Genomic DNA, 26,942 nt, shown 5'->3' with positions numbered 1-26,942 from the left:
CATTCATATTACAAATATTTGCTTAGCATCTGACTAACTTTAGTGTCTATACTTCTACATTTCTCTGGCCAGTGTTTTCAGAAATCCTTTACCTATGACCAAGTTTCATAAAGTGACACTTTAACTTTCTGCAAACATTTGGTTTGCTACTCAGCTTTGACTAGCTAAAATAATCAGTTTGACACGATCCATTCCACAGGTGGGGTTGATTATATTGCATTATTTATAATTTAGCTCACAACCTCAGATAGTGAATTAAAATAACATTCTCAAAATTATTCCCAACAATCATCTAAATACATATTTGTTTTCACTGCCATAGCAAATATTTTTTGAAACCAGAAAGAAGTCCCCTTTCATAGCATAGACAAGCTAATAATTTGAAGCGGAAACAATTCATTTGTACAAACTGTAAGTTTTCCTCATAATTTTCATAACGAAAACTGAGAAAGTGTTAGTCATCCTTGGCTGAGCTATACTCAATTCTACATCTTTTCTAAATATAATAAAACAACAAACAACCTTAAAGTACATTATTATTGATTAGACATGATTTCTTAAAGCGGTTTTTATCATCTCATTTAACTTTGGAGCTTCCAGACAATAATGAGTCACCAAAAAGCTATCATTGATTTATACTGCACATTAGCACATCAGGTTTGGCCCAAGAACTCTGTGGGTCCAGAAGGAAAAAGAAAGACGATTACAAGTGAGCCGTGGCAGAAATACTCTGAAAACGCCTATCTGTATTCACGGTAAGCAATTAGGTCTAATGCGAGGATAATGAACATTCAGGTTCATTTTATTCCAAGGAACTGTTTCTGTTCTTGAAGCTCCGTGTAGAAAGAGTCCTTAGGGTTAGAATGCTATTGTGGGTGATAAAATTTTGCTTGGCCTTTGGGCATATAAGGTGAACATTTTACAACGAAAGTTTACAACTATAGATAACACAGCATCTGATCAATGTCAACACACTTGGCGTTTAAGGCTAATCCACATTGGAAAAACAATCATCTCCAGGATGAAGATCAAAAATCTTAACACACACACACACACACACAAAAAAAAATCTTAACACAGTGTCACCTGTCTGAGTTGCTAGAAAAGATTTATTTAAAAATCGATCCATAGGATGTGTTTTCACATTTGTCAGTTTCTTTCCACTTGCGCGCTAGAGGGAGGCACTTTAAGAGTTATTAACTGTCATTCTAGGAATAAAAGACACTGAGTTTCAGCAGTGATTGGTAAATAGGGCAGGGAATTAAAATGAAATTGGATTAAAAAGAAAGTAAAAAAAATCACTGAATTAGAAAATTTCACCAAATCTTGTAGATCATTAATTTCTGATTTGAATAACTTCATTCTTAAACAACAACAACAACAACAACAACAACAACAAAAACCTAGTAGTTATCACCCACCCATGCCCAAATAAGTGAATATACTACAGCTTCTGATGTTAAGGTATCATGGTTTTGCTGTTTGGGCTTGTAAGGGATTTTAAATATTGACAAGTACTTTGAGTTATGTTTCGAGTAAAATTTCAAAATGTTGTATTATGCATAGGTTCCAAAGTGTCAGAAAAACCGAAAAGTCGAATAAAACATATTAGAAGAGCTTAGGAAACCGTATAAAAATTAAAAGGCTAAAATAACCACTCCGTTTTAAACGTGTAAAAATAAATCGAATTGGTTCGCGGGACTCGAATGACTTTTTTTTTTTTTTTCTTTTAGATAGTTGGTATGTACTGAACCCGGCACAACACCAAGTAGGTCCTGGTACACACTAAGGAATATCCAACCAGGGATCCCTGGGTGGCGCAGCGGTTTGGCGCCTGCCTTTGGCCCAGGGCGCGATCCTGGAGACCCGGGATCGAATCCCACATCGGGCTCCCGGTGCATGGAACCTGCTTCTCCCTCTGTCTGTGTCTCTGCCTCTCTCTCTCTCTCTCTCTCTCTGTGACTATCATAAATAAATAAAAAAAAAATTAAAAAAAATAAAACCTGAGGAGCGATTTAAAAAAAAAAAAAAAAAAGGAATATCCAACCAGGTAAATACATCAGGGTGATGAGGCCCATGAAATTGAGTGGGTAGTGAGAATAGTCCCAGGAGCAAGCGCCGCACGAGCGGAGGCCCAGGCCCCGGCACAGCTCCCACGCGTAGAGGAAGGTCACGTAGACGGGCACCGCTTCCAGGTGCTCCAGCCGCGGCTCCAGTGCAGGTGGAAGTAGAGTTTCTCCACCACGAAGCTGCAGCTGCCCTACAGAAAGGAGGACCAGAGCGACGTGTGGCCGCTGGTCGGCCCGTCTGCCTGCCCAAGAAAGTGAAGAGGATCTCATCCCCAAAGCCGTGCGTTCCGAAGAAGAGAAAGCGGAGCGGGTCCGGCAGCCCCCGAGCGGGGCTCCCCGACGCCCCCGGTGCCTCGGCGGTCGTCGCCGGCCACCTGCGCCCGGAGCGGCGGGGGCGCGCGCGGCCAAGGCTGGGGCCGCTGCTCGGGCGCCCCCGGTGCCGCAGGCGCAGGAAGCGCTTCGGGAGCACTGGGCCGCGGGAGAGCGCCAGCACGTCCTGCAGTCCCGCAGCCCCAGCGCAGCGGCCCCGCACCGCCGCGCCCGGTCCGCCGCGCAGGCCGAGCCGCAGCGCCTGGCCGCCGGGGTCTGCAGCGCCACGCGGGCCGACGGGGAGGCCGGAGAACTGAAGACGAAGGCGCTGGGGCAGCGCGGCCGGCAGGCAGACCTGCTCCGGGGCGAAGCGGGTGAGCGAGTGCAGCAGGCGGCGGCGGGCGAGGAGAACCCCAGCCTGCGGAGGTCCGGGCTGCGAGCGAGGCGTCCCGGGCATCCCGTGCGTCCCGTACTAGCAGAGTCGCTCCAGGCCGGCAGCGCGGCGCCGGCGGCCGGCGCTTCAGCAGTGGACAGCGGCTCCGGGCGGCTGGCGGCAGCCTCGCGCCCCCGCCCGCCCGCCCCTCCGCGCCCGCATCGCCGCGTGCGTGGAGCTGCGGGGCCGCGCCGCCGAGGCCCCCGGGGGAGCGCAGGGAGCTCCGTCCCGGCCGCGGCCCGATGGCAGCCAGAGCCCTAGTGTCCGGGAGACGCGCGGCCGCCCAGCCCGCGGAGCCCCCCCGCGCAGCGCCCCCTCCCCCCGCGCCCTGCCCTCCGGCCCGGGTGGGTGCAGCCGGAGCCCTAGTGTCCGGGAGACGCGCGGCCGCCCAGCCCGCGGAGCCCCCCGCGCAGCGCCCCCTCCCCCCGCGCCCTGCCCTCCGGCCCGGGTGGGTGCAGCCGGAGCCCTAGTGTCCGGGAGACGCGCGGCCGCCCAGCCCGCGGAGCCCCCCGCGCAGCGCCCCCTCCCCCCGCGCCCTGCCCTCCGGCCCGGGTGGGTGCAGCCGGAGCCCTAGTGTCCGGGAGACGCACGGCCGCCCAGCCCGCGGAGCCCCCCGCGCAGCGCCCCCTCCCCCCGCGCCCTGCCCTCCGGCCCGGGTGGGTGCAGCCGGAGCCCTAGTGTCCGGGAGACGCGCGGCCGCCCAGCCCGCGGAGCCCCCCCGCGCAGCACCCCCCCCCCGCGTCCTGCCCTCCGGCCCGGGTGGGTGCAGCCGGAGCCCTAGTGTCCGGGAGACGCGCGGCCGCCCAGCCCGCGGAGCCCCCCGCGCAGCGCCCCCCGCCCCCGCGCCCTGCCCTCCGGCCCGGGTGGGTGCAGCCGGAGCCCTAGTGTCCGGGAGACGCACGGCCGCCCAGCCCGCGGAGCCCCCCGCGCAGCGCCCCCTCCCCCCGCGCCCTGCCCTCCGGCCCGGGTGGGTGCAGCCGGAGCCCTAGTGTCCGGGAGACGCGCGGCCGCCCAGCCCGCGGAGCCCCCCGCGCAGCGCCCCCTCCCCCCGCGCCCTGCCCTCCGGCCCGGGTGGGTGCAGCCGGAGCCCTAGTGTCCGGGAGACGCACGGCCGCCCAGCCCGCGGAGCCCCCCGCGCAGCGCCCCCTCCCCCCGCGCCCTGCCCTCCGGCCCGGGTGGGTGCAGCCGGAGCCCTAGTGTCCGGGAGACGCGCGGCCGCCCAGCCCGCGGAGCCCCCCCGCGCAGCACCCCCCCCCCGCGTCCTGCCCTCCGGCCCGGGTGGGTGCAGCCGGAGCCCTAGTGTCCGGGAGACGCGCGGCCGCCCAGCCCGCGGAGCCCCCCGCGCAGCGCCCCCCGCCCCCGCGCCCTGCCCTCCGGCCCGGGTGGGTGCAGCCGGAGCCCTAGTGTCCGGGAGACGCACGGCCGCCCAGCCCGCGGAGCCCCCCGCGCAGCGCCCCCTCCCCCCGCGCCCTGCCCTCCGGCCCGGGTGGGTGCAGCCGGAGCCCTAGTGTCCGGGAGACGCGCGGCCGCCCAGCCCGCGGAGCCCCCCCGCGCAGCACCCCCCCCCCGCGTCCTGCCCTCCGGCCCGGGTGGGTGCAGCCGGCCGCGCCCGCGCTCCCTCCGCGCGGCCCACGGAGGAGTGGAGGCGAGGACCGCTGCGAACCCCGTCGCCGCCCCGCCCCGCCGCCTCGGCCGCCGGCTCCTGAAGCGGAGAGCGAGCAGTGACGCCCTTCCCGGCCTCCCGGTGCTCCCCTCCGGCTCGCCCTCTCCCGCCTTCGCCGGGCCCCCCTCCCGCTCCGCCCTCCGCGCAGAGGCCCGCGGGGTCCCGGCGAGGAAGCCCGGCCGCGCCTCTCCGCCCTCCTCCTGGGACGGCGTCGGCGGGGGAGGCAGGAGCGGAGAAACCCCCACCAGGGGTGACCCGAGCTGCGCCGGCTGCGCGGGGGCCCGGCACTCCCGGGAGCGCGGAACCAGGGCGGGGCCCGCTGGGGAGGCGGAGGGCCTCGCGCCACACGCCAGAGGCCGGGCCGGGCCCAGGCTGCGGTGCTGTGTATTTAATGTTCTGATTCAAAGCCGGCCGTGTCCCAGGCACGAAGAATAAACACGAGACTCCGTGCCGCACCCCAGCATCCGAAATGTCCCCTGGTTCACTTTTTCACTCTCTCTCCCCGACAAGCCTGTTTTCCTAGGTTAGTCTGCTAGGGGCCAAGACAGAGATTCAAAGCTCCCCACCCCCCACCTCCCACCCCCGAATTATGAAATGATCTGAGGCCAGTTGGGTTGGACGTTGCTCTGGCTGCCGCGGAGGCTCTTGTCAGGAATAGCACCCTTGAGGGATCCCTGGGTGGCTCAGCGGTTTGGCGCCTGCCTTCAGCCCAGGGCATGATCCTGGGGTCCCGGGATCGAGCCCTGCGTCGGGCTCCCTGTATGGAGCCTGCTTCTCCTCTGTGTCTCTGCCTCTTACACCCCAGTGCTGCTTTTTCTCCTTGCAGAACTAGATCATCCCAGAGATGAAGACTGAGAGTGAGATTTTTTAATTAATTAATTAATTAATTAATTAATTAATTAATTAATTAATCTATTTAAGGTAGGATGAGAGAATCTAGAACTTTGGTGTGTTGGGGGCTGCGCTTTTTTTTTTTTTTTAAGATTTTATTTATTCATGAGAGACAGACAGAGGGGCAGAGACACAGGCAGAGGGAGAAGCAGGCTCCATGCAGGGAGCCCGACGTGGGACTCGATCCCAGGTCTCCAGGATCAGGCCCTGGACTGAAGGCGGCACTAAACTGCTGAGCCACCGGAGCTGCCCTATTATAAACTTTCTTAAAGATGCAAGGAAAACCTTGAAAGGTCTAATTTGATAGTTCAGACTAGTTCATCTCAGGGAATGTAGGAAAATCTTTTGGATTAAACACAAAAATTGGTATCTTCTATTTCTGTATTTTTAGCCTCCACACTTAACAAAATTTCAATTTTGTGTACCATACATGTCTTATGAATTATATTGGTATAATAAGACATGTATAAAATTTATGCATGTATAGTACATGCATGTTCTAAACAGCTAATTTTTTAAAATTAGGGAATGTATAATAAAAAGCTTGTGTCTCACCACTGTTGTCAATGTATTGCTCTGCTAAGTGGGGAGTGGGTTAGATTACTAAAAATCTCAATGTTCTAGGTCCTTTTTTTGAATCTGTTTCTCATTTATTCCGGGAGAAGTAATGCAAAATAGAAATTAACAGTTATAAGTCCATAGCAGAAAAAGCAGCTATTACCTGTTATTCTATATTTCTTTTTATATTTTTGTTGTGGCCTCGCCTTAGTTATGCCACTTCAAAATGTATGAAACACTAACTTTTTAAAAAAGTAGACCAAAAAGATAAAAGGAAAGTTTTTAAAAAGGCATGAAACAAGGGGCAAGGAAACTATTCATTATATAACTTGCTATTATTAATTATTTACACTCATTGCCTCATTTTAAAAAAAGTGACTATCTTCTACCATTCTGAAAAGCTAGCCCACCAATGATACCAATCTTTGTTTCTGCTTTATCTTCACATTGTTCTTTTGTTTTAAACACTTCATTGCTGATTTCCAAATGGAAAACTGCAGCATGGCTTTGCTGATCCATGATGATTTTATAATTTACAATGGTTGCATCAGAATCTCCATGATCATAAAAATGCTTAAAAGCATTTCTGTGTTGGTCTTGACTACTACAAACATTAGGTTGCAAAGATCCACCTGTTAAAGCAGCAACTTGCTGAGAGTTGGTGGGCATAAGGGTGAGGGGAATTTAAAAATAGGAAACAGGAATCTGCAATAAAATAACATGAGTTGAGACTCCCTAGGTTAGAAAGTAGCCATTCAAAGGATGTTTTGAAGCATTGTTCTTCCATGGAAAAGACAGTCTTCTTTGTCCTCAGAAGCTGTGAAGCTGTCTCAGTAACCACTTGTAGAGATGTAACAATTCTGGACTGGCCAGGTTGAGCTGTGTAGCTAGTGTGACCAGGGAGAGATCTGCTAATTAGGAGAAGGGTCCTTTGGAGGATTATGATAATCTTCAGTGAGTTGTTGTCTAGTGAATATGGGTCATGGTTGTAGTCTTTTAGATGTGCGGAATGCCTGAGACCTTTCATTGCACACCAGAAGAACAAAGGAAAGTGAGGGGAGAGTACAGCATTTAGAAGAAAGCTTAAGGGAATTTCACTAGGGTAAAGCATGAATGTAATAAGAAGAAAACAGAAGAAAACAGTAAAAGGCAGCAGCCACATTAACACTAGATATAAAAACCTTTCTTATTATAGATCAAATTATACCCGTACACCCCCCTCCTATATACTATAATCATCAAACTAAGAACACCCGCTCCAAGGCTTGCAATTGCTGAATGCTAGCTCCCTAAAAATACTACCAAAACAGCCTGTTGCTAAGGCAAAACTGAGTTTGTTGCTTACCATGGTAAGTAAGCTTTCTTCCTTGACAAAGTTTTAATAGCATCTTGGAGCAGGAAGGACAATGTTGGACTATTTAAGTGGTTTTTGGGTTTGAGTTTAAAATGGGTCTTTCAATACAAGGGCTTGATTAGAATTAGCTAATGATTATGATAAACTAGTTTTGGATTGGTGGACATAAGATGAGTGTCTTGAGGGGAGTGTTTCAAAAAGCATTGAGAATCGATAAACATTTATCTCTCTGCTCCAGAGCTTCCTAAAATAAAAAAGTTGTGTTGATGAAGACAATAGAAGTCATGTTAATGAAGACAGCCAAACAATAATGTCATGGCCACGTAGACAATAAGCTTTAGAGATGTCTGATCTTGGATTCACACATTCGGATAGTGAGGACCAGTTTGGAATCTGAGGAGAATAATTTGAGTAAGGACAGGTAAAGGTAACAAAGAAGCAAGGCTGACATTGAGTTTAGCTAAAATGATGCTCATCCTTAGTGTGTGTGGAGGGCAGGGGAAGGGAGAGAGAGATTGATTGACAGTTCCATAAAAACAGCCGTGTAAAATATTTGTCTGCATATGTCTACAGTTTCATTTACTTTACCTATACTCTTTCTTTTTTCTTTTTTAAAAAAAATTTATTTATTTATTTATTTGACAGAGATAAAAATAAAAGAGAGAGAGAGAGAGAGACTGAGAGCACAAGCAGGGGTGGGGGTGGTGGGTAGCAGGAGAGAGAGAAGCGGGATCTGCATGGAGCAGGGAGCCTGATGTGGAGCTCCATCCCAGGGTCCCTGAGCCAGAGGCAGACACTTAACTGACTGAGCCGAGGCACTCTAAGGAACAGACTTTGAATAAATTCTTTAAATTCACAACACTTAAAGAAAAGCTAAAAGAGCACCAAGCTGTTTTGGAAAATCTTGCTTAAAATTTTCACTTTGAGCAATATTCAAATCAGAAACACTCCCTTTGTGTAATTTTGGCCTGCCTGCCAGTGACTCACCTTCAGTGCGTAAGGAGAGGATTTCCCCTCCCTAGTTAATTCCATTATGTTTTCAGAGGAAGGAGTTTATTTTGAATAAAACTACTTGGGTACATTGGTTGAGGTTTATGGGTGAGAGGTCATCACTGTCAATGGATACTACTTAATGCGCACCTACGTGTCAGCTGTGCACTTCACATAGATTATCAGTAATTCCTACAACTGTTCTCTTATTTTTTTGAACAGATATTGAAACTGGGGCTCAGAAAAGTTACTTGCTCAAGGTCTTAGCTAATAAGTCCAATGCCAACAATGAAGTCATTTCCACTTGACATCACAGCTCATTTGCCACACACTGTGTTGTCTCTTATGTTCTTGTATTAAAGCCACCTTGAATGAGTTGAAGTTGCAGATTTAATAAAAAAGATCATTCTGTTTATAGTTCTAATGGGCTTTCCTTTAAGAATCCCTAACCCCTCCCCAGCTACTCCATCCCTTTGGCTATCATTTTAATCATTAACCTATGCAATCTTTCACATCCTTTTGTTGTTACTGTTCAGTACACTTATTTATTGTGCCACACTTTCCCCCTTCTGCATTTCATGACAAATTAGTAATGGCTCTTTATTTGTACAAATGGGGCTGTCTGGAAGGGCTTGCTGTTTGGTGTGGAATAGCAGATAGAGCTCAGATAATAGGAAAATAAGTATGGAATGCAAATGTATTCCTGTGCGTTGTCGGGACCTGTCTCTAGGTATCGAAGTTCAGCAAAATCACACCCTGCTATTCCAGTTAACACATCTATTTGTGGCTGTCATAACCTAAAAACCTAGGAATGCTTCCGTGCAGAGACTTAACCAATAGATTTGCATGTGTTCATCTAGTTACCCAAGTCCACTCATTTTTTTGAAGATTTTATTTATTCATGAGAGACACAGAGAGACAGAGACAGAGACACAGGGAGAGGGAGAAGCATGCTCCACGCAGGGAGCCTGGTGTGGGACTCGATCCCGGGTCCCCAGGATCACACCCTAGGTGGAAGGAGGCACTAAACCGCTGAGCCACCCGGGCTGCCACCCAAGTCCACTTGTATCTGGTCTCCAAAACCTAAGTACATATTATATTTCAGCATCTTCCGTATGAATCATACATGGCATTCTCATTCTAGAATGTACATGGGGCATTTCTTTCTAGGGTAGTAAAGATAATATATTTTATAGTTTAACACCTAGTTATGGTACTTCTTAATTTTTTTCAGTCATTATCCATTTTGTCCTCAATCTTGTGACAAACAGCTATTTTTCTAATTCATACTAAACAAGTAAAACGAAAATGCAACTTGGCAAAACTCACACGCTGGTAATGGCAGAGTTGTTTCTCATTTAAAATCCAAAAATTCCTTCTTCCAGACGACACTCCCTATCTTACAAAATGTCTCCAGCCCACTGGAGGGTTCTAAGCACCCACCCTAGCTGTGTGAAACAAGCTTACTGATCAGGGCTCAGAAGAGAGGAGTTATTTTCACTTGAATTCCAGAAGGAAGTGAAGGAGGCCTGAGTCAGTCCTGTTGGCCAAGAGCCTGGATTTCTTAGGCCCTCTGTGGAGGATGCAGTTTCTAGAACTCAGTATACTCATTGGCTTCCTTAGCTAAGTTGCTGGTTCTACTTACTTAGTGATTACTTAGTGGTTTTCTTCCTTTAACTGTAGTTATTTGGCCTGACCTGTGTGACTGTTTCTTCTGTGAATGGTCGTGTTGGTGACATATTGCTTTCCTCTGAGATTACGACTGCCACAACTCTTGCTTTAGAGAATATATATTTCTTATATTTATATCCTATATTAATTTTATTCATAATAACTAAATATAAATATATGTTTAAATATATTTTTCTTCGACACACAGTTATGGAACACTTATGTACAATATTTTGTGCTATATCTTGGACATAAACAATGAATATAACAAAGTCTACTCCTCTTGAAGTTTCAAGTATAGCTTACTACAAAGGATATGCTTGTCTATCGAATGCATTGGAAATAAATATATGTAGAAAGTAAAAGAAGTACACATCCCCCGTGATACCACCACCCATAGATAACCACTGTTAATATTTTGGTATGTAGGCTTTCAACAATATTATAGTATCACCTAAAAGAAGATTATATTATGCATTCCTTTTATAATTTATAATTGCTCTTGTCACTTATTGGTGATTAGGGAGCATCTTTTGATTTGATAATCTGCTACATCATGGGTATGACAATAGATTCCTTTGTAGAGATATCCCACAATTTGTTTAGCCAATCCCCAATTTTTAGCTGGTTAGGTTGTTTCAAAAGTTATAAACTATTGTTTATAAACTGCTATAAACTTTTATGCGACAAGCATTTCCTTAATTATCTTCTTCATGTAGCCATGTTTATTTACTTAGACCACATACCCTTAAAGTTTAAATAGAGAATCAAAGTATATACATGTTAAGGCTTTGGCGCTCTCTCTCTTTCTCTCTCATAAAAATAAAAATCTCAAAACAAAAAAAAGGAGACATACACAAAAAGGAGATCATTCAACTTCTGTGGATTCTAATGTTGATTTAAATGAGCTACTATTTGGACTTTCTTGACCTTCATTGATTACATTGTATATAAATGAAATCTAGTAGTATTGATATGAACTAGTCATGATAATAACCAGAGTGAAAAACTAACTGAGCTCCAAACAAGTTTTTCTTCCATCTCTTCATCCTTTCTTCTTGCTAAGGAAGTCTAGGGAGGAGAACACTTCTTTCTTTCTTACTACCAGTCTGCCTAAATCCTATCCTGAACCTCTTTCCTAGCAATCTTTTTGTAGGAAATTATGGTGCTAAAGGGCAGAAAGGGGAAACATATGCGAATGTAGAGAGCAGTTGTGACTGTGTCTGGCCTTCCAACTATTCCTTACTCTCACATACATGGCAGACATAATTATTGCTGCATATTTTCCCATTAAGTCCAGAGTTTGCCTTGGAATCTCATTCAACAGAATGATACAAGAAGATATCATCAATCAACAGAAGTTGGCAAGAAAATGAATCATACATGGCATTCTCATTCTAGAATGTACATGGGGCATTTATCTCTTTCTAGGGTAAATTCGATATATGATAATTTGCATTTATATACATACGTTCTCATGTTTTGGGTAATTGTTTATTCTTTAAAAGTTCTCTTCCTGGTAAGCAAATCCTCACAGTAGGATTTTTTGAGATCACAAGCCTTCCTAGAACATTTAAAAAACTATTTAATTTATTTATTTCAGAGAGAGAGATAGTATGAACAGGAAGGGGGTGCAGAGGGAGAAGGTAGAGGGAGAAGCAGGCTCCCTGCTCAGCAGAGATCCCAATGTAGGGCTCCATCTCAGGACCCTGGGATCATGACCTAAGCTGAAGGCAGACTCTTACTGGACTGAGCCACCTAGGTGTTCCCTTTCCTAGTACATTAAATGTGTTATTGTTTGAGTTACACATGACTATCTTTTAATATTACATGACATGAGGTGAGTTCTTTTTTGTGTTTAAGGCTAAAAAAAGTCATTGTTTAGAGCCAGAATAAACAATTTGCAAATAAATGGGTTAGAATTTGTACGATATTCTTAAACTGAGTTTCAACAAAACTATTAGAATATTAGGTATTTATTTTACAGTAAAGATAAATAGGTATTTATTTTACAGTACAGTAGGCTCAGTCAATACTGTTATATATACACAATTTTTTTTTTTTGCCTTTGCATAGTACTTTATAGTCTACAAAGTGCTCTCATGCTTGTTTTCTCATTGGTTCCCTGAAATAATGTGTGATAGGCAAGAAGTACCATTTATTGCTAGGGAAATTCCAAAATAGTAAATTGCATTTCAAAATAGGTTAAAATAACTCTTAGAGAGGCGGAGCCCAAGCCTAGATGATTTTTTAATCTAGCTTTTATTTAATTTAAAAACAATTCACATTGTATGTGAACTATTCTTAGATAAAAAAGAACTACTACTTTCCTATGGTCAATATTTATAAGATACAGAAAGTTATGCAGAGAAAATTTCCCTCTGACATTTGTCCTCCACCCACCCATTTTCCTTTTGGGGCAATATCATTAGGTTAGTATTAGTTAGTTGGCTATCTATGCAGAGATATTCTATGCATATACTAGTGAATAGAAGTCTCCTCTACCATTTTTTATGCTGATGCTAAAATACTATACATTTTATTCTGTACCTTACTTCTTTCACCTATTAACTCTGCACATAAATCATTCCAGATCTATGCATAAAGAATTCATCTTCAATTTTTATTTGAAACAACTAAGTAGGGCATTGATTGAGTGATTCACTATTGATCAAACCAGGCCCTTACCAGTGAGGATTTAAATAGTTTAAAATCTTTCATCATGGTAAAAATGTTACAATATATACAAACATACATGGCTAACAGACTACATGAAAAGTTGTTCAACATCATTCACCTGGGAAATGAAAATCAAAACCATAATGAGATATCACCATACATGTATCAGAATGGCTAAAATTAAAAGGACAAGAAAACAAGTGTTGATAAGGATGTGGATAAAAAGGAACACTTGTATACTGTTGGTGGGAATATAAACTGGGACGGCCACTGTGGAAAATAGTACAGAGCTTCCTCAAAAAATTAAGATGGAAATATCATATGATCCAATAATTCCACTATTAGATATTTACCCCAAAGGAAATGTAAACACTAATTTGAAAAGATATATATGCATCGCTATGTTTCCTGCAGCATTATTTACAATAGTCAAGATATGGAAGCAACCTAAGTGTCCAACAATAGGACACTTATCAAAAGATAAGAAAGAAGGAAGATATCACACACACACACACACACACACACAGAGGAATATTATGCAGCCATAAAAAGGATGAGATCATGCCTTCAGAGACAAGAGGGATGGACCTAGCAGGTATTATGCTGAGTGAAATAAGGTAGATTGATAAAGACAAATACCATGGTTTCACTCACATGTGGAATCCAAAAGAAAACTACAAAAAAGAATAAACAAACAAAAAAAAATGCAGAATTGGGACTATAAATACAAAAAACAAACTGATGGTTGACAGAGAGGAGACGGGGTCGAGGTGCAGGGAGTGGGAGATACAGGTTTGCAGTTAGGGAATGAATAAGTCAGAAAAATAAAAGGCACAGCATAATGAATATAGTCCATGATACTGCAATAGCCTTGTGTGGTGACAGATGGTAGCTGTACTTGTGGTGAACATAGCATAATGTATAAACATTTTTAATCACTATGTTGTACACTTGAAACTAATGTGACAATGTGTGTCAGCTATACTCGGGTTTTTAAAATGCTACAATATAAAGGCCTTGAACACAAGTCATTTCAAGATGTGGGAGTAGATGACTTAAGGATGTAGGTGCAAAGCTTTTGGGTGAGGGGATGTATACCTTTGTAATTCTGATAGATATTGCCAAATTGTTCTCCGAAGAAATTGGATCAATTTTCACTCCTGCCAGCAATTATGAAAGGGTCTATTTCACACAGTCTTGCAAATAATGTTTTATTACACTTTTTGATGCTTGCCAGTTTGAGAGATGAAAAGTATTTCATTGGTAGTTTTAATTTTTAATTGTCATATTTTGAGTACAGTGGAGCATTATGTCAAATATAGAAGAACTATTTGTCTTTCTTCTGTAAACTATCTTTTCATGTCCCTTTTCATTGGGGTGATAGGTCTTTTTTAAATTTATTAACAGCAGTTTTCATATATTAGAGAGATCCATTCTTTGTGTGATGCACATGACTTTTGGATCTAAATTTCATGTTCCTATCATTATACTAAAATAATAAAAATCACTTTTAATGATAGTATCTCCAGAACTTGCAAATCTTTCACATTATTTATCTATTTGCATGTAAATTTTGTTTCTTTTCTGTAAGATTATTTCATCTCTGTAATTAATTTACAGTGTTGATGAATTTCAACTTTCAATTTTCCATATTTCTGAGCATCTTTAGAGAACCTTCTGAGATTCTAATCTTACCTCTGAGTACTCCTTCTTAGCAAAAGGCATGTTTCTTTTCTGAAAATTTTTACCCAAATATCTGGAAACAAATTAACTTCTAGACTTCTAAATTTTAGAATTTCACAGTGGCATAGATCTTTCTTTTGAATCTAAGCTATTTGGGCACCTGGATTTTTCTGGGGGTGTGTGACAGCAAGCTGTATTTCTTGAGATTATTCCTCCTCATGACAATGTCCTAACCCATGGAAATTGTACCTCTCGAGCATGGTGTACCTCTCCCTATTTGCTGACCCCCTGGGTCTGTCCCAGAAAGAAACTATTGCACCACTTTTTCCCATGCCTTCCTGTCTACAGATGACTTTTAGTGGATTATGGCTAACCAAATTCAAATCCTGAAAATATAAAGAACAGATTGTAATTGACAAACTCTTTGTTTTCAAGTTATTTATGTGGCTTTTCAGCAATGACACAAAGCTCTCTTTGTCTCCAAAAAACAGAAAGAACTTCTTAACTCACCAAGTATTTAAATCTACTCAATATGATGGGTGGCCTAATGCATGAATCCTGGCCTGGCACAAAGGAAGTGCTGTGAAAAACCCATTCTCAAGCCATTTATGCTGCTCAGTTTGCCACCATGAAGGGTACTTAGGTAAAAGATTGAGAGGGATTAAAGAATGCTTAAAGATTTACAGTGGGAATAATTCAAGTAGTTGGAAAATTAAATCTATAAATAAAAGCATAAGGACCTGTGGTTTTCTAGCCTACAAAAGAGAAGTCTCCAGAGTACTTTAATAATGTGTTTCTGGGTCATAAAATAAACATGGAAAGAATGGTGCTTACATAGTCATCTGGGGACAAGGGAAAATGAGCACATGAATGAGGAAGAAGAGTATAGGTTAGAAACCAGATAACACTTTGAATATGCTCCTCATTTAAAAAATAGGGACGTGTTCTTTTCTCTACGTATATTATAGTTTAAGAAAAAGTTAAAAAATGAAACGACTGATTTTTATCTAGGTGGGATGCCTTTGGATAGATCAAAGAGTAGATAGTTTCCTAAAGCTTAGGGATAATGAGTATGGCCTCTGCCATTGGATTTCTTGGATTAAATTCTAGCTCTACTTTCTCCTGTTTGGATGACCTTGGGCAAATCTCTCTCTTCATTTCTCTTAGGCTCATCCCTCCCTTCTTTTTTTTTAAGATTTTATTCATCTATTTATGAGACATACACACACACACACACACACACACACACACACAGAGACAGAGACATAGGCAAAGGGAGAACCAGGTTCCCTGCTGGAAGCCACATCTAGGACTCAATCCCAGGACCCCAGGATCATGACCTGAGCCAAAGGCAGATGCCCAACCACTGAGCCACCCAGTCACCCCTCATTCCTCACTTTTAAATTAGGTATGATAGTGTTGTTATGAGGATTATATGAGATGATGTACATGACCTAGTTAAGATTTGGTTTTGTTTTAAAAAGCAGAACATCCAAATATTAGTAGTCTAAACAAGAGACAAATTACTTTTGTCTTACGAATAAATCTCACTAGGTGCCTAGGGCTCTGACGTGGTGCTCCTGGTATGCAGGTACTGGTTTGTGTGGTTGCTGTACTATGGATGACTTCCATATCTAAGTATCTGTCTATCCTAGCCATGTCATTGTCTGCATTCTTGCATTAAGAAAGATAAGGAAAGGCTTTTTTGAGAACACTTCCACTTCCAGGCCATTGGTCAGAATTTAGTTGCATAATGACACTTAGCCAAGCAAGATTAGGACACACAGTCTCTTTCCAAGTAGCTATGTACTTAGCCACAAATCATGGGTTCTTTTAATATCAATAAAGGTGAATATAGTTATTGAGGGAGCACATATATTTAGAAATAGCAGCTTCTGCTACAGAGTACGAAATGCTTAGCGTAGAGTCTAGCAATAAATAAAAATTCTTATGGTTGTAATCATTGCAAACTCAGATTCATATACCCAGTATCGCATCAGCTATTTACACCTGTGTATTAAGCACCATCTCAACATTTCTAAAACTGAAGTCGTTCTATCGCTTATTATTCCCTTTCTTCCACTGTTTCTCCTCTCAGGGGATAGGGGATGCCTTGCCTAGTCTTGGCTAATGGCTTCACCACTTATCTACCTTGGAGTCTTACTCTGCTCCCCCTTTGGCTTCGCTCATTAAATCTAATCAGTTTTGGGGACCTATCCACTCTCCTTGGGAGATGTCCCTCAGATACAGTTTCTTTTTTTCTACCCTCATTATTCACTACTTTACCTTCACAACTCTTTAGAATGGCTTTGAGGGCCCTTCCTAGTCTGACTCTAATTTATTATTCAACCCAACACGCTTTTCACAATTTGTGTTTAAAAAAAAAAGCAAATATTTGTATTTTTCTTGTTTTAGGCAAATTTTGAACAAAATGTTTCTTTAATATAGAATTTATTTTTTAACAAAGATTGTGATAAAAAATTTGCATAAGCATTTAGTTTTAAATACTGCAGTGAATGTAATATCAGAATGACTTTTCCTAATGGGGCATCTCTAATATGTGTCTCAACAAGTAAAACAGTTACCCAGAAAAAAAACCAAAAAGCAAAAAACCCAAAACCATGTATATTCTTTTCATTTATTTTCTCTTCATGTACATCTTCTCTCAAAAACCTATAGACTCTCAGGAAGGTGAGAACATTTCAGAGATATCTGCTTCTGCTCCAACTTCTCCCCATACTTTGTAAAAGATTTGCACATGATCCATAAATGAATTAACCTCTTGTAATAAAAATAAACTTGCTTTGTAAGCAATTAATCCCTAGCTATTTGGTCACTGTAAGTCTTTAATCACTCTCCTTTCTGGTCTGTTAAATGTTCAGGCTCTTATCCTTCACTGTGATCCAAATTTACACAAGACTTTGAATCCAGAGTTTGGAATCTGAATTATCACATCTGTCTTCTTTATTAACCCAAAATTCTTTAAAACAAAGTGAAAAGGCATTTCCATCAACCTAAGTAAGGAACCTTATGCAGACTCCAGCTATATATATCTAACTAGGTGAGGATAAGAGGAAATGTTACTTGTTATAAGTTTAGACTTTGGAGTTGGAAGGTTGTGATTCTAGCTCCATCACCCCCTGGTCATGTGACCTTTGGCAAGTGCCTTAGCACCTTGGTGCCTTTTTAAAAAAAGGGTTAGATTAGTGCTGTCCTGCTCTTGGATTTCTTGTCTTTGTTTTAAAGATAAATGAGTTAATATATGCCAAGCTCTTCGACCAATGCCTGGTTCATAGGAGGTACCAATAAATGGTAGGGTCTCAGGTGCTTAATCCTTGATTTCTATTGTAGGTTGCCAGATGAAATACAGAATATTCACAAAACACTATCAAGTAATAATATTATTGCTCCTTATATTACAGATAGGGAAATAGGCTCAGAATGTTTAGACATTTTCCTGCCTGTTTCTCAATGCTGAACTCTTTCTACATTATCAGACAGTTGGAAATAAGGCTTGAATTTAATTTGAAATTCCAATGGCTGAAACTGTGGAAGGAGCCTCGGTGTCCATCGAAAGATGAATGTATCAAGAAGATGTGGTTTATGTATACAATGGAATATTCCTCAGCCATTAGAAATGACAAATACCCACCATTTGCTTCGACGTGGATGGAACTGGAGGGTATTATGCTGAGTGAAATAAGTCAATCGGAGAAGGACAAACATTATATGGTCTCATTCATTTGGGGAATATAAATAATAGTGAAAGGGAATAGAAGGGAAAGGAGAAGAAATGGGTAGGAAATATCAGAAAGGGAGACAGAACATGAAGACTCCTAACTCTGGGAAACGAACTAGGGGTGTTGGAAGGGGAGGAGGGCGGGGGGGTGGGGGTGAATTGGCGACGGGCACTGAGGGGGGCACTTGACGGGATGAGCACTGGGTGTTATTCTGTATGTTGGCAAATAGAACACCAATAAAAAATAAATTTATTATTAAAAAAAAATCAGTAGTGCAGAGGTGAGGTAGGCAGTATAAAGCATTACAACCTCTGTATTTATGGTTGGAGAAAGCTCAGAGAGGTTAAATAACTTGCCCAAGGTTATGTAGACTATAAATGAGAGAGCCAGGTATGGAATAGAGGTATATTTAGCTCAAAGTCCATGTTTTCCCCACAAAGAGGCAAAGAGAATTTCAGTTTAGAGAAAGTGAAGATTAGTACATATATAATGACAACCATAAAATTACTTTAAGGTATAATTAAATGAAAATACATGATTGTTAAGTGGAGTGTTTAGCAAAAGCTTCTGACCTTGCTGTGACACCTGAAGTTACGTCTAGAAGACTCGATACAGAGAAATAAAACTAATTGTGTCAGAAAAAACAGAATCACTTTTTCTTTCACTTAATCACTTTCTTTTTTGTTTCTGAAAATGTGGTTTCTGGATGTTGAAGCTCTTGAAAAAAGACATGGGCAATCAGATGAAATTATTCAGGTTTCTAGGAAAGAAGATCATCAAAAAATGTTCCATCATGCCTTCACTGAAAATAGACACATTATAATGGATCCAAAATTGATACCAAGGAAGATTTGATACTATGGTGGTAAACTGCCTGAAATACTAAACAAAAAAGCCAGTACCTATAAAATAGGAAAAGCAAAGGGTCTGTTTTGCTGCCCTTTAAAATGGAAAACCTGATCATAATAGCTGAAAGGAAAATAATACTCTAAGATGGGAAAACATCAAAAGTAGTTAATTCCGGTCAGATGTAAGTCCATGTATTAGTCTTCTATTGTTGCTGTAACAAATGACCACAAACATGGTAAAATAAAACAAAAATCTTTCTTATGCTTTGGCAGGTTAGAAGCATGCCATGGATCTTCCTGAAATAAAATTGAGGGGTCAACGGGGCTGTATTCCTATCTGGAGTCTCCGGGGTTGAATCAATGTCTTTGCCTTTCTAGTTTCCAGAGACTGCCTACAAACGTAGGCATCTTCTTCCATCTCTAAAGCCAGCAAAGTTACACCTCTCCACCTACTCTTCCTAGTCACATCTCCTCTGACTCCCTTCTGCTTTCCTCGTCTACTTTTTTTTTTTTAAGATTTTATTTATTTATTCATGATAGAGAGAGAGAGACAAGCAGAGGGAGAAGCAGCCTCTGTGCAGGGAGCCCGACTTGGGACTCGATCCCGGGTCTCCAGGATCACACCCCAGGCTGAAGGCAGTACTAAACAGCTGAGCCACCGGGGCTGCCCTCTTCTTCTACTTTTAAGGACCTTGTGATTATGTCAGGCCCACCTAGTTAAGTTATGCTAATCTCCCCATCTCAGGATCCTGAACCTTAATCATATCTGCAAAGTCCCTTCCTGCCACATAAGATAACATATTCACAAGATGTGGTCCTGTTGTGGGCATCATTCTGCTCACCACAGTCCATGTAGTTAATATTATAAAACATTAGACAAAGAATTTTAATTGGAGCTCTGGTAGTACATTTAAAAATTACTTCAGGGATCCCTGGGTGGTACAGCGGTTTAGCACCTGCCTTTGGCCCAGGGCGCGATCCTGGAGACCCGGAATCAGGTCCCACATTGGGCTCCCGGTGCATGGAGCCTGCTTCTCCCTCTGCCTATGTCTCTGCCTCTCTCTCTCTCTCTGTGTGTGTGTGTGTGACTCTCATAAATAAATAAAAATTTAAAAAAAATAAAAATAAAATAAAAATTAATTCAGGTTAATATATGTACATGGTTAAAGTTGTACTGAAGGGTTTACCCTACCACCTAAGTCCTTCTTTAGAAGTCGCTACTTTTACAACTTCAATTTTTTTGTTATTCTGGTGGTTAACTCCATGTCTCCAATAAATCATGTATAATGCGATTTCTTGACTTATCAACTTTGACACTTCCTAGTGTCATCCTGCTATGAGTCATGAGGGTTTACCTCACACAACTCTCACACCTGTCACCACTCCTCATGGAACTTCCCAAGGAAGTGGGTATGGAGATAAATCTATCAGTGCTTTCAGACCAAAAAGTTCTTTTTCATTCTCTCCCACTTGATTAATGGTTTGGCTGGGTAGAGAATGCTAAGTTGGAAAAAAGCTTCCCACAGAACCTTAAAAATATTGCTGTACTATGTGGTGTCGCTAATAAAACAAAAAGGAATCAATGCTTTTTTAAAAAAGATTTTATTTATTTATTCATGAGAGCCCACAGAGAGAGGCAGAGACACAGGCAGAGGGAGAAACAGCCTCCCTGCTGGGAACCTGATGCAGGACTCTATCCCAGGACCTCAGAATGAGCCAAAGGCAGACACTCCACCACCAAGCCACCCAGACATCCCAGGAATCAATGCTTCTGATTCTAATTTCTGTGTACACAATTGTCTTTCCCAGCCCTCTGTGGAAGCTTTTTAATATCTTTTAACTTTTGGAGTTTTGAAGTTTTATAATAATGTGCCCAAGTGTGGTTCTTTTTAAATTCATACCATTGGTTGCAAGTAGACCCTACCAGATTGGAGACAGGTCCTCCTTTCATCTCTGGAGAATTATCTTATTTTAATTCTTTGATAAATTGTTCTCATGTCTTTAGAATTCTTAATAATTAGGCTTTATATTGATTCTCAATTTTGTTGATCTTTTCTTTAGTATCTCCTGTGTAAGGACACTAAAGTTTTACTTAAGGCTCTCTTCTGCTGTTTCCTGGATATTCTTTTTGTTTAGGGGAAAATTTTGCTATTTATCTTGGTCTTTCTGTTACACTGCAACCTTCCCTCAGTTTTCTGGTAGTCATTTGTTGCCCATTTCTATTTAAAACTGAGGGAATTAAAAGGTTATGGTGTGTTCTGTATGTGAAGAGGTTTGGTGGCTAGAAGCTTTACATTATAGTTAGAGGGAAGTGAGCCAACTGCCTTTTCTTTTAGCTAATACTAGAAGGAGAGGGGCTTTGCTTTCTGGCACCAGTGAAATGCCTAACTACAAGTCATTCTGTGTGAAAAGACAGGTGTCTATGTCTTATACAGGTCTTCATTTAATCTCATTTTCATGTCCACTTTCTCCCGACCTTTCTTCTACCTATAGTCTCTATTCTGAAGCATCTTGATTTCTGCTGGACAAGGTGTTTCCCATATCTGCTGAAACCTCCTTCTCTCTTGTTTTGGGTTAGAGCTTTAGCACAAGAGGTATTCTTTCTTAATTTCCATATTCCAGAAATATGTTAAAGTACTTGTTTTTGGATGCCCCCACTATTTTCTTTTAGTTATTGTGTTTTTATAATTTTAGATAATCCTTATTGTAATCTTATGGGGTATACAGAAGAAGAAAAGTTGAAAATAGGCTGAATCTACCATTTTGTACTGAGATGTAACATAAAATGTTTGGTTGAGGTTGGTGGGGAAAAGCATAGGACCAGTTAGTAAAAAATTGTTAATGATTCTTGATTTTATGTGGAATGGAAAAAGGGATGAGTATACATAGAAATAGCATCCTAAGTGATTTGAGACATAAAATTTATGAGTGTTTTTTAGTCCTGCTATTCTTCTCATTTCCAATCATACAGAACTTTTCAAACACATCTAAGAATATAAATTCTCCTTTGATGTGAATTCTTTTGCTTCTTAAAGGACTTTTATTTTTCTATAGATACTTCTCAGAGTTTTGTGCAATAACCTCCAGTCAGGCGTCTCAGTTACAGCTTGACTAGGTACTATCACTCATAGTACCCCTATGAGTGATATGAAATAGATTTATTGTAGGGATTAGATCATACAAAGTGTACAAGAACCTGGAGGCACAGAAATCTTAACAGTGATGTTAGAAGATCAGAGAAAAGTTGCTAATCATCATGAAAGGAAACTGGAGAAATAATATCTTTAAGTCCCCTCTGCATATCATGGTGGGCTTGCAGTTAGTGTAGGTCATCAGGACACATAGGAAAGGAAAATGCAAGCTGAGATCCATAGAGACAGAGTGGAACCTGAGGAAACAAACTAGAACTCATGTGGCCAGAGGGAACTTGTTTGATGCTCACAACATCTGGATGACCTGAGATGGAAGCTGGTGCCTTTTACATGTTATTGCATGTACACCTAGACTAGGACTCAGAAAATCCAAAGGAGGAGATCTGGCCAGAGCTAGAATCGCTGTTGATGGGCAGCTGCTCTTTGTCAGGTGGGCAAGCAGGTCAGAGACAAGGTGTGTGAACTGTAGCAGTGCCTGGGGCACAATCTTAATACAGTCTACCATGATTTATCAATTAGACATATATCAGGCTTGATGTTTCTGTTGGATGTCTGTGTGGACATGTTGGGAGAAAGTCAGAATTCGTGGTCAGAGAGATTAACACTAGAATCTTAAGGTTTTTAAAAAAGAAGATTTCCATGGTTGATAAGATTTAGAAAAAAGAAAATTAAGATGACTAGATTTTAGGGGACCAAGGAACTATGAACTTAAGACTTTAGACTATTGGGGAAGTCATCCAAATGGACATGGAAGTAGTACACTATGATGATAAATATTTCAAAAAACTTGTGCCAAACAGATTTAAGTTAAGTATTGACCAATGGCAGTAGATGGCTGAGAATAGGAGCTGGCTAACATGTCTCAAAGGAGGAGAGGTTTGTTAGCTTTTATTAGAGGAAGATAAAGAAGACATGATTTCAAACTAACATGAGGTGCTAAAGAATGCCACTTCTTCTCTAGTAGATAGCCTGTTATGTTTTTCTTTGAAGATATGAACTTCATGTGATTTTGGAGGAGCTATCTATTTTGGTGTTCAGCCTCACAAATTAGTCGACTTATGTCCCAGGCTGGACCAATAGAAAGTTATGGAAAGTGTTTGCATAGAAAGTAACTGGATCAAAGAATAGCTTTATTACCTAAGCTATTCAACTACAGTACTTCTGAATTGTAGATGTACTCTTCAAGATGAGGGTAAAGATGATGTGACCTTGTTATCAGCAGCCGTCTTGCCCACTGCCTAGAAGATGGCCATAGAACCCTGAGAAAATTATTTTGAGCAGAGACAAGTAGAAATAATGGCTGAAAGTTGGAATAATATTTCTGATATTTGTTTGCATCTTTGAGAATACCTCTCTTCAGTTATATAGGTCCATAATTTTTTAAGCTTATGCTAGACATTAGTCTGAGTCTCTATAACTACTAACCAAAAGACTATTAACTATTAACTTATATACTCCTTCCTATACCTCATCTCCATGGCCTTGGACTGTGTGAATTATAAGAGAACAAAGAGCCTTCATTATAGGTTTAGAGAGAGAAAAGATTCTCCAGGGAAGTGAGGTTTCAGTTAATACTAAGAGTACAGAATGCTTGTTTACAGTGGGATTGAGTTTTGAAGGCCATGATGAAAAGGGTTCGAAGAGTGGGAAGTCTGAGAAAGAGGGTGACTGGAGAGAAAGTACTGAATAAAGGGAGACTTAATATCAATGCAAGCTCTTTGAAACAATTAACGTGCTAATATACTAACATATAAAATCATATTGCCATGGCTTTTGTGACTGTATATGTAATAAAAATATAGGTCAGATTTTGTTTAAAATGCCGCTTATACGAGCTATCTAAAGTAGTCAAATTCATAGGAATAGAAAGTAGGAAGGTGGCTTCCAGGACCTTAGGGAGAAAGAGATGGGGAGCTGCTATTTAATGATATTTAAAGATAGATCCCACCCCAATATCAATAAAAACCGCTCTACACCTGGATATTTAAAAATGAACCTTGCAAATTCAAAAGATAAAGAGAATTTCCTGAAAGCAGCAAGAGACAAGTAATCTCTAAATTTTATGGGGAGAAGTATTAGTATAACAGCAGACCCCTCCACAGATACCTGGCAGGCCAGAAAGGGCTGGCAGGATATATTCAGGGTCCTACATGAGAAGAACATGGAGCCAAGAATACTTTATCCAGCAAGGCTCTCATTCATAATAGAAGGAGAGATAAAGAGTTTCCAAGATAGGCAGAAACTGAGAGAATACGTGACCACGAAGCCAGCTCTGCAACAAATACTAAGGGGGATTCTGTAATAGAGGAAGTCCAAGGGAACAATCCACAAAAACAGGGACTGAATAGGTTTCATGATGACACTGAATACATAGCTTTCAATAGTAACTCTGGATGTGAATAGGTTTAATGACCCCACCAAAAGGCGCAACTGCCGATTCACACTGGATATAAAAGCAAAACCCATCTCTTTGCTGTGTACAAGAGACTCATTTTAGACATAAGGACACCTACAGCCTGAAAATAAAAGGTTGGAGAAAAACGAACCATTCCAATGGTCCTCCAAAGAAAGCAGGGGTAGCCATCCTTAGATCAGATAAACTACATTTCTTCACAAAGACTGTAGTAAGTGATGAAGGGGGACACTATATCATACTTAAAGGATCTATCCAACAAGAAGACCTAACAGTCATCAATATTTATGCCCAGAATTTATGCCTGCAATGTGGGAGCTGCCAAGTGTATCAATCAATTAATAACCAAAGTTAAGGCCTACTTAGATAATGATACACTCATACTTGGTGCCTGGAATGAAGCGCTTTCTACAATCAACAGGTTTTCTAAACACAACATCTCTAAAAACAAGAGTTTTAAATGGTACACCAGACCAGATGGATTTCACAGATATTTACAGATCTTCCCATCCAAACACAATTGAATACACATTCTTCTCAAGTGCACATGGATCTTTCTCCAGAGTGGACCACATACTGGGTCACAAAACAGGACTTAACTGATACCAAAAGATCGGGATCATCCCCTGCATCTTTTCACACCATAATGCTTTGAAATTAGAACTAAATCACAAGAAAAAGTTTGGAAGGATTTCAAACATATGGAGCTTAAGGACCATCCTGCTAAAAGATGAAATGGTAAAGCAGGAAATTAGAGAAGAATGAAAAAGATTCATGGAAACTAATGAGAATAAAGATACAACTGTTCAAAATCTTTGGGATACAACAAAAGCACTCCTGAGGGGGAAATTCATCGCAATATGAGCATCCATCCAAAAACTGGAAAGAACTCAAATACAAAAGCGAACGTGGTATCTAAAGGAGCTGGAGAAAAAAAACAGCAAATAGATCCTACACACAGCAGAAGAAGAGAGTCAATAAAGATTCGGGCAGAACTCAATGAAAGAGAGACCAGAAGAAATGTGGAACGGATGAACGAATCCAGGAGTTGGTTTTTTGAAAGAATTAATAACATAGATAAATCATTAGGCAGCCTTATTAAAAAGAAGAGGGAAAGGACTCAAATTAATAAAATAATGAATGATCAATGAGAGAACACCACAGACACCAAAAAATACAAACGAATTTTAAAGCTTATTATGAGCAACTACATGCCAATAAATTAGGCAATCTTGGAGAAATGGACACATTTCAGGAAAACCACAAACTACCAAAACTGGAACAGGAAGAAATAGAAAACTGAACAGGCCGATAACCAGGGAAGAAATTGAAGCAGTCCTCAAATCCTACCAAGACACAAAATCCAGGGCAAGATGCTTTCCCAGAGGAATTCTATCAAACGTTTAAAGAAGAAACCATACCTCTTCTACTAAAGCTCTTCTGAAAGATAACGAGATGTAGCATTTGCAAACTCCTTGAATGAGGCCAACATCACTTAAATTCTACAACCAGACAAAGACACCACCAAAAAGGAGAATTACAGACCAATATCCCTCATGAACATGGATGGAAAAATTCTCACAAGATTCTAGCCAGTATTATGCTGAGTGAAGTACGTCAATCGGAGAAGGACAAACATTATATGTTCTCATTCATTTGGGGAATATAAGTAATAGTGAAAGGGAATATAAGGGAAGGGAGAAGAAATGGGTAGGAAATATCAGAAAGGGAGACAGAACATAAAGACTCCTAACTCTGGGAAACGAACTAGGGCTGGTGGAAGGGGAGGAGGGGAGGGGGTGGGGGTGAGTGGGTGACAGGCACTGAGGGGGGTAATTGACGGGATGAGCACTGGGTGTTATTCTGTGTGTTGGTAAATTGAACACCAATAAAAATAAATTTATTATAAAAAAACAAAAAAAAACAAAAAACAAAACAAACAAACAAAAAGATTCTAGCCAGTAGGAACCAACATAGCATTTCATTTCACTATTTTTTCTATTCCCCAAATGAAGGAGACCATATAATGTCTACCCACCCCGATTGCCTTATTCACTCGACATAACACCCTCCAGTTCCATCCACATCGAAGGAAATGGTGGGCATTTGTCGTTTCTAATGGCTGAGTAGTATTCCATTGTATACATAAACCACATCTTCCTTATCCATTCATCTTTTCATAGACACCGAGGCTCCTTCCACAGCTTAGCTATTGTGGACATTGCTGATAAACATCAGGGTGCAGGTGTCCTGGCATTTCATTGCATCTGTATCTTTGGGTTAAATCCCCAGTACTGCAATTGCTGGGTCGTAGTGCACATCTATTTTTTTATTTTTTTATTTTTACCTTTTTGGCAGATCTATTTTTAATTTTTTGATGAACTTCCACACAGTTTTCCAGAGTGGCTGTACCAGTTCACATTCCTACCAACAGTGCAGGAGGGTTCCCCTTTCTCCACATCCTCTCCACCATTTGTGGTTTCCTGCCT

The 26,942-nt window shown here is 41.9% G+C and overlaps 1 protein-coding gene across 1 annotated transcript; it reads right to left on the bottom strand.

The window, feature by feature from the left end:
* Positions 1-1,091: 1,091 nt before the first annotated feature.
* LOC140604542 (transmembrane protein 229A-like) lies at positions 1,092-8,309 on the bottom strand. Its single transcript, XM_072775766.1, has 3 exons — positions 8,265-8,309; positions 4,397-4,870; positions 1,092-3,068 (listed from the first exon to the last, which is right to left on the bottom strand). The coding sequence occupies exons 1-3, from the start codon at positions 8,307-8,309 to the stop codon at positions 2,016-2,018; spliced, it is 1,572 nt and encodes a 523-aa protein (XP_072631867.1). The 3' UTR covers positions 1,092-2,015.
* Positions 8,310-26,942: the final 18,633 nt, after the last annotated feature.

This window comes from Canis lupus, chromosome 15 (genome assembly GCF_048164855.1).
Source record: "Canis lupus baileyi chromosome 15, mCanLup2.hap1, whole genome shotgun sequence".
NCBI lineage: Eukaryota > Metazoa > Chordata > Mammalia > Carnivora > Canidae > Canis > Canis lupus.
The sequence above is the reverse complement of the archived record's forward strand: the minus strand, read 5'-3'. Positions and strand labels throughout refer to the sequence as shown.

Coding starts and splice junctions, on each gene's coding strand:
- LOC140604542 (XM_072775766.1), bottom strand. CDS start 8,309: ATGGAATTAACTAGGGAGGGGAAATCCTCTCCTTACGCACTGAAG. Junction 4,871..8,264: donor CCTCTCCTTACGCACTGAAG/GTGAGTCACTGG, acceptor GCTTTGAATCAG/AACATTAAATACACAGCACC. Junction 3,069..4,396: donor GGCCGGCTGCACCCACCCGG/GCCGGAGGGCAG, acceptor CCCGGACACTAG/GGCTCTGGCTGCCATCGGGC.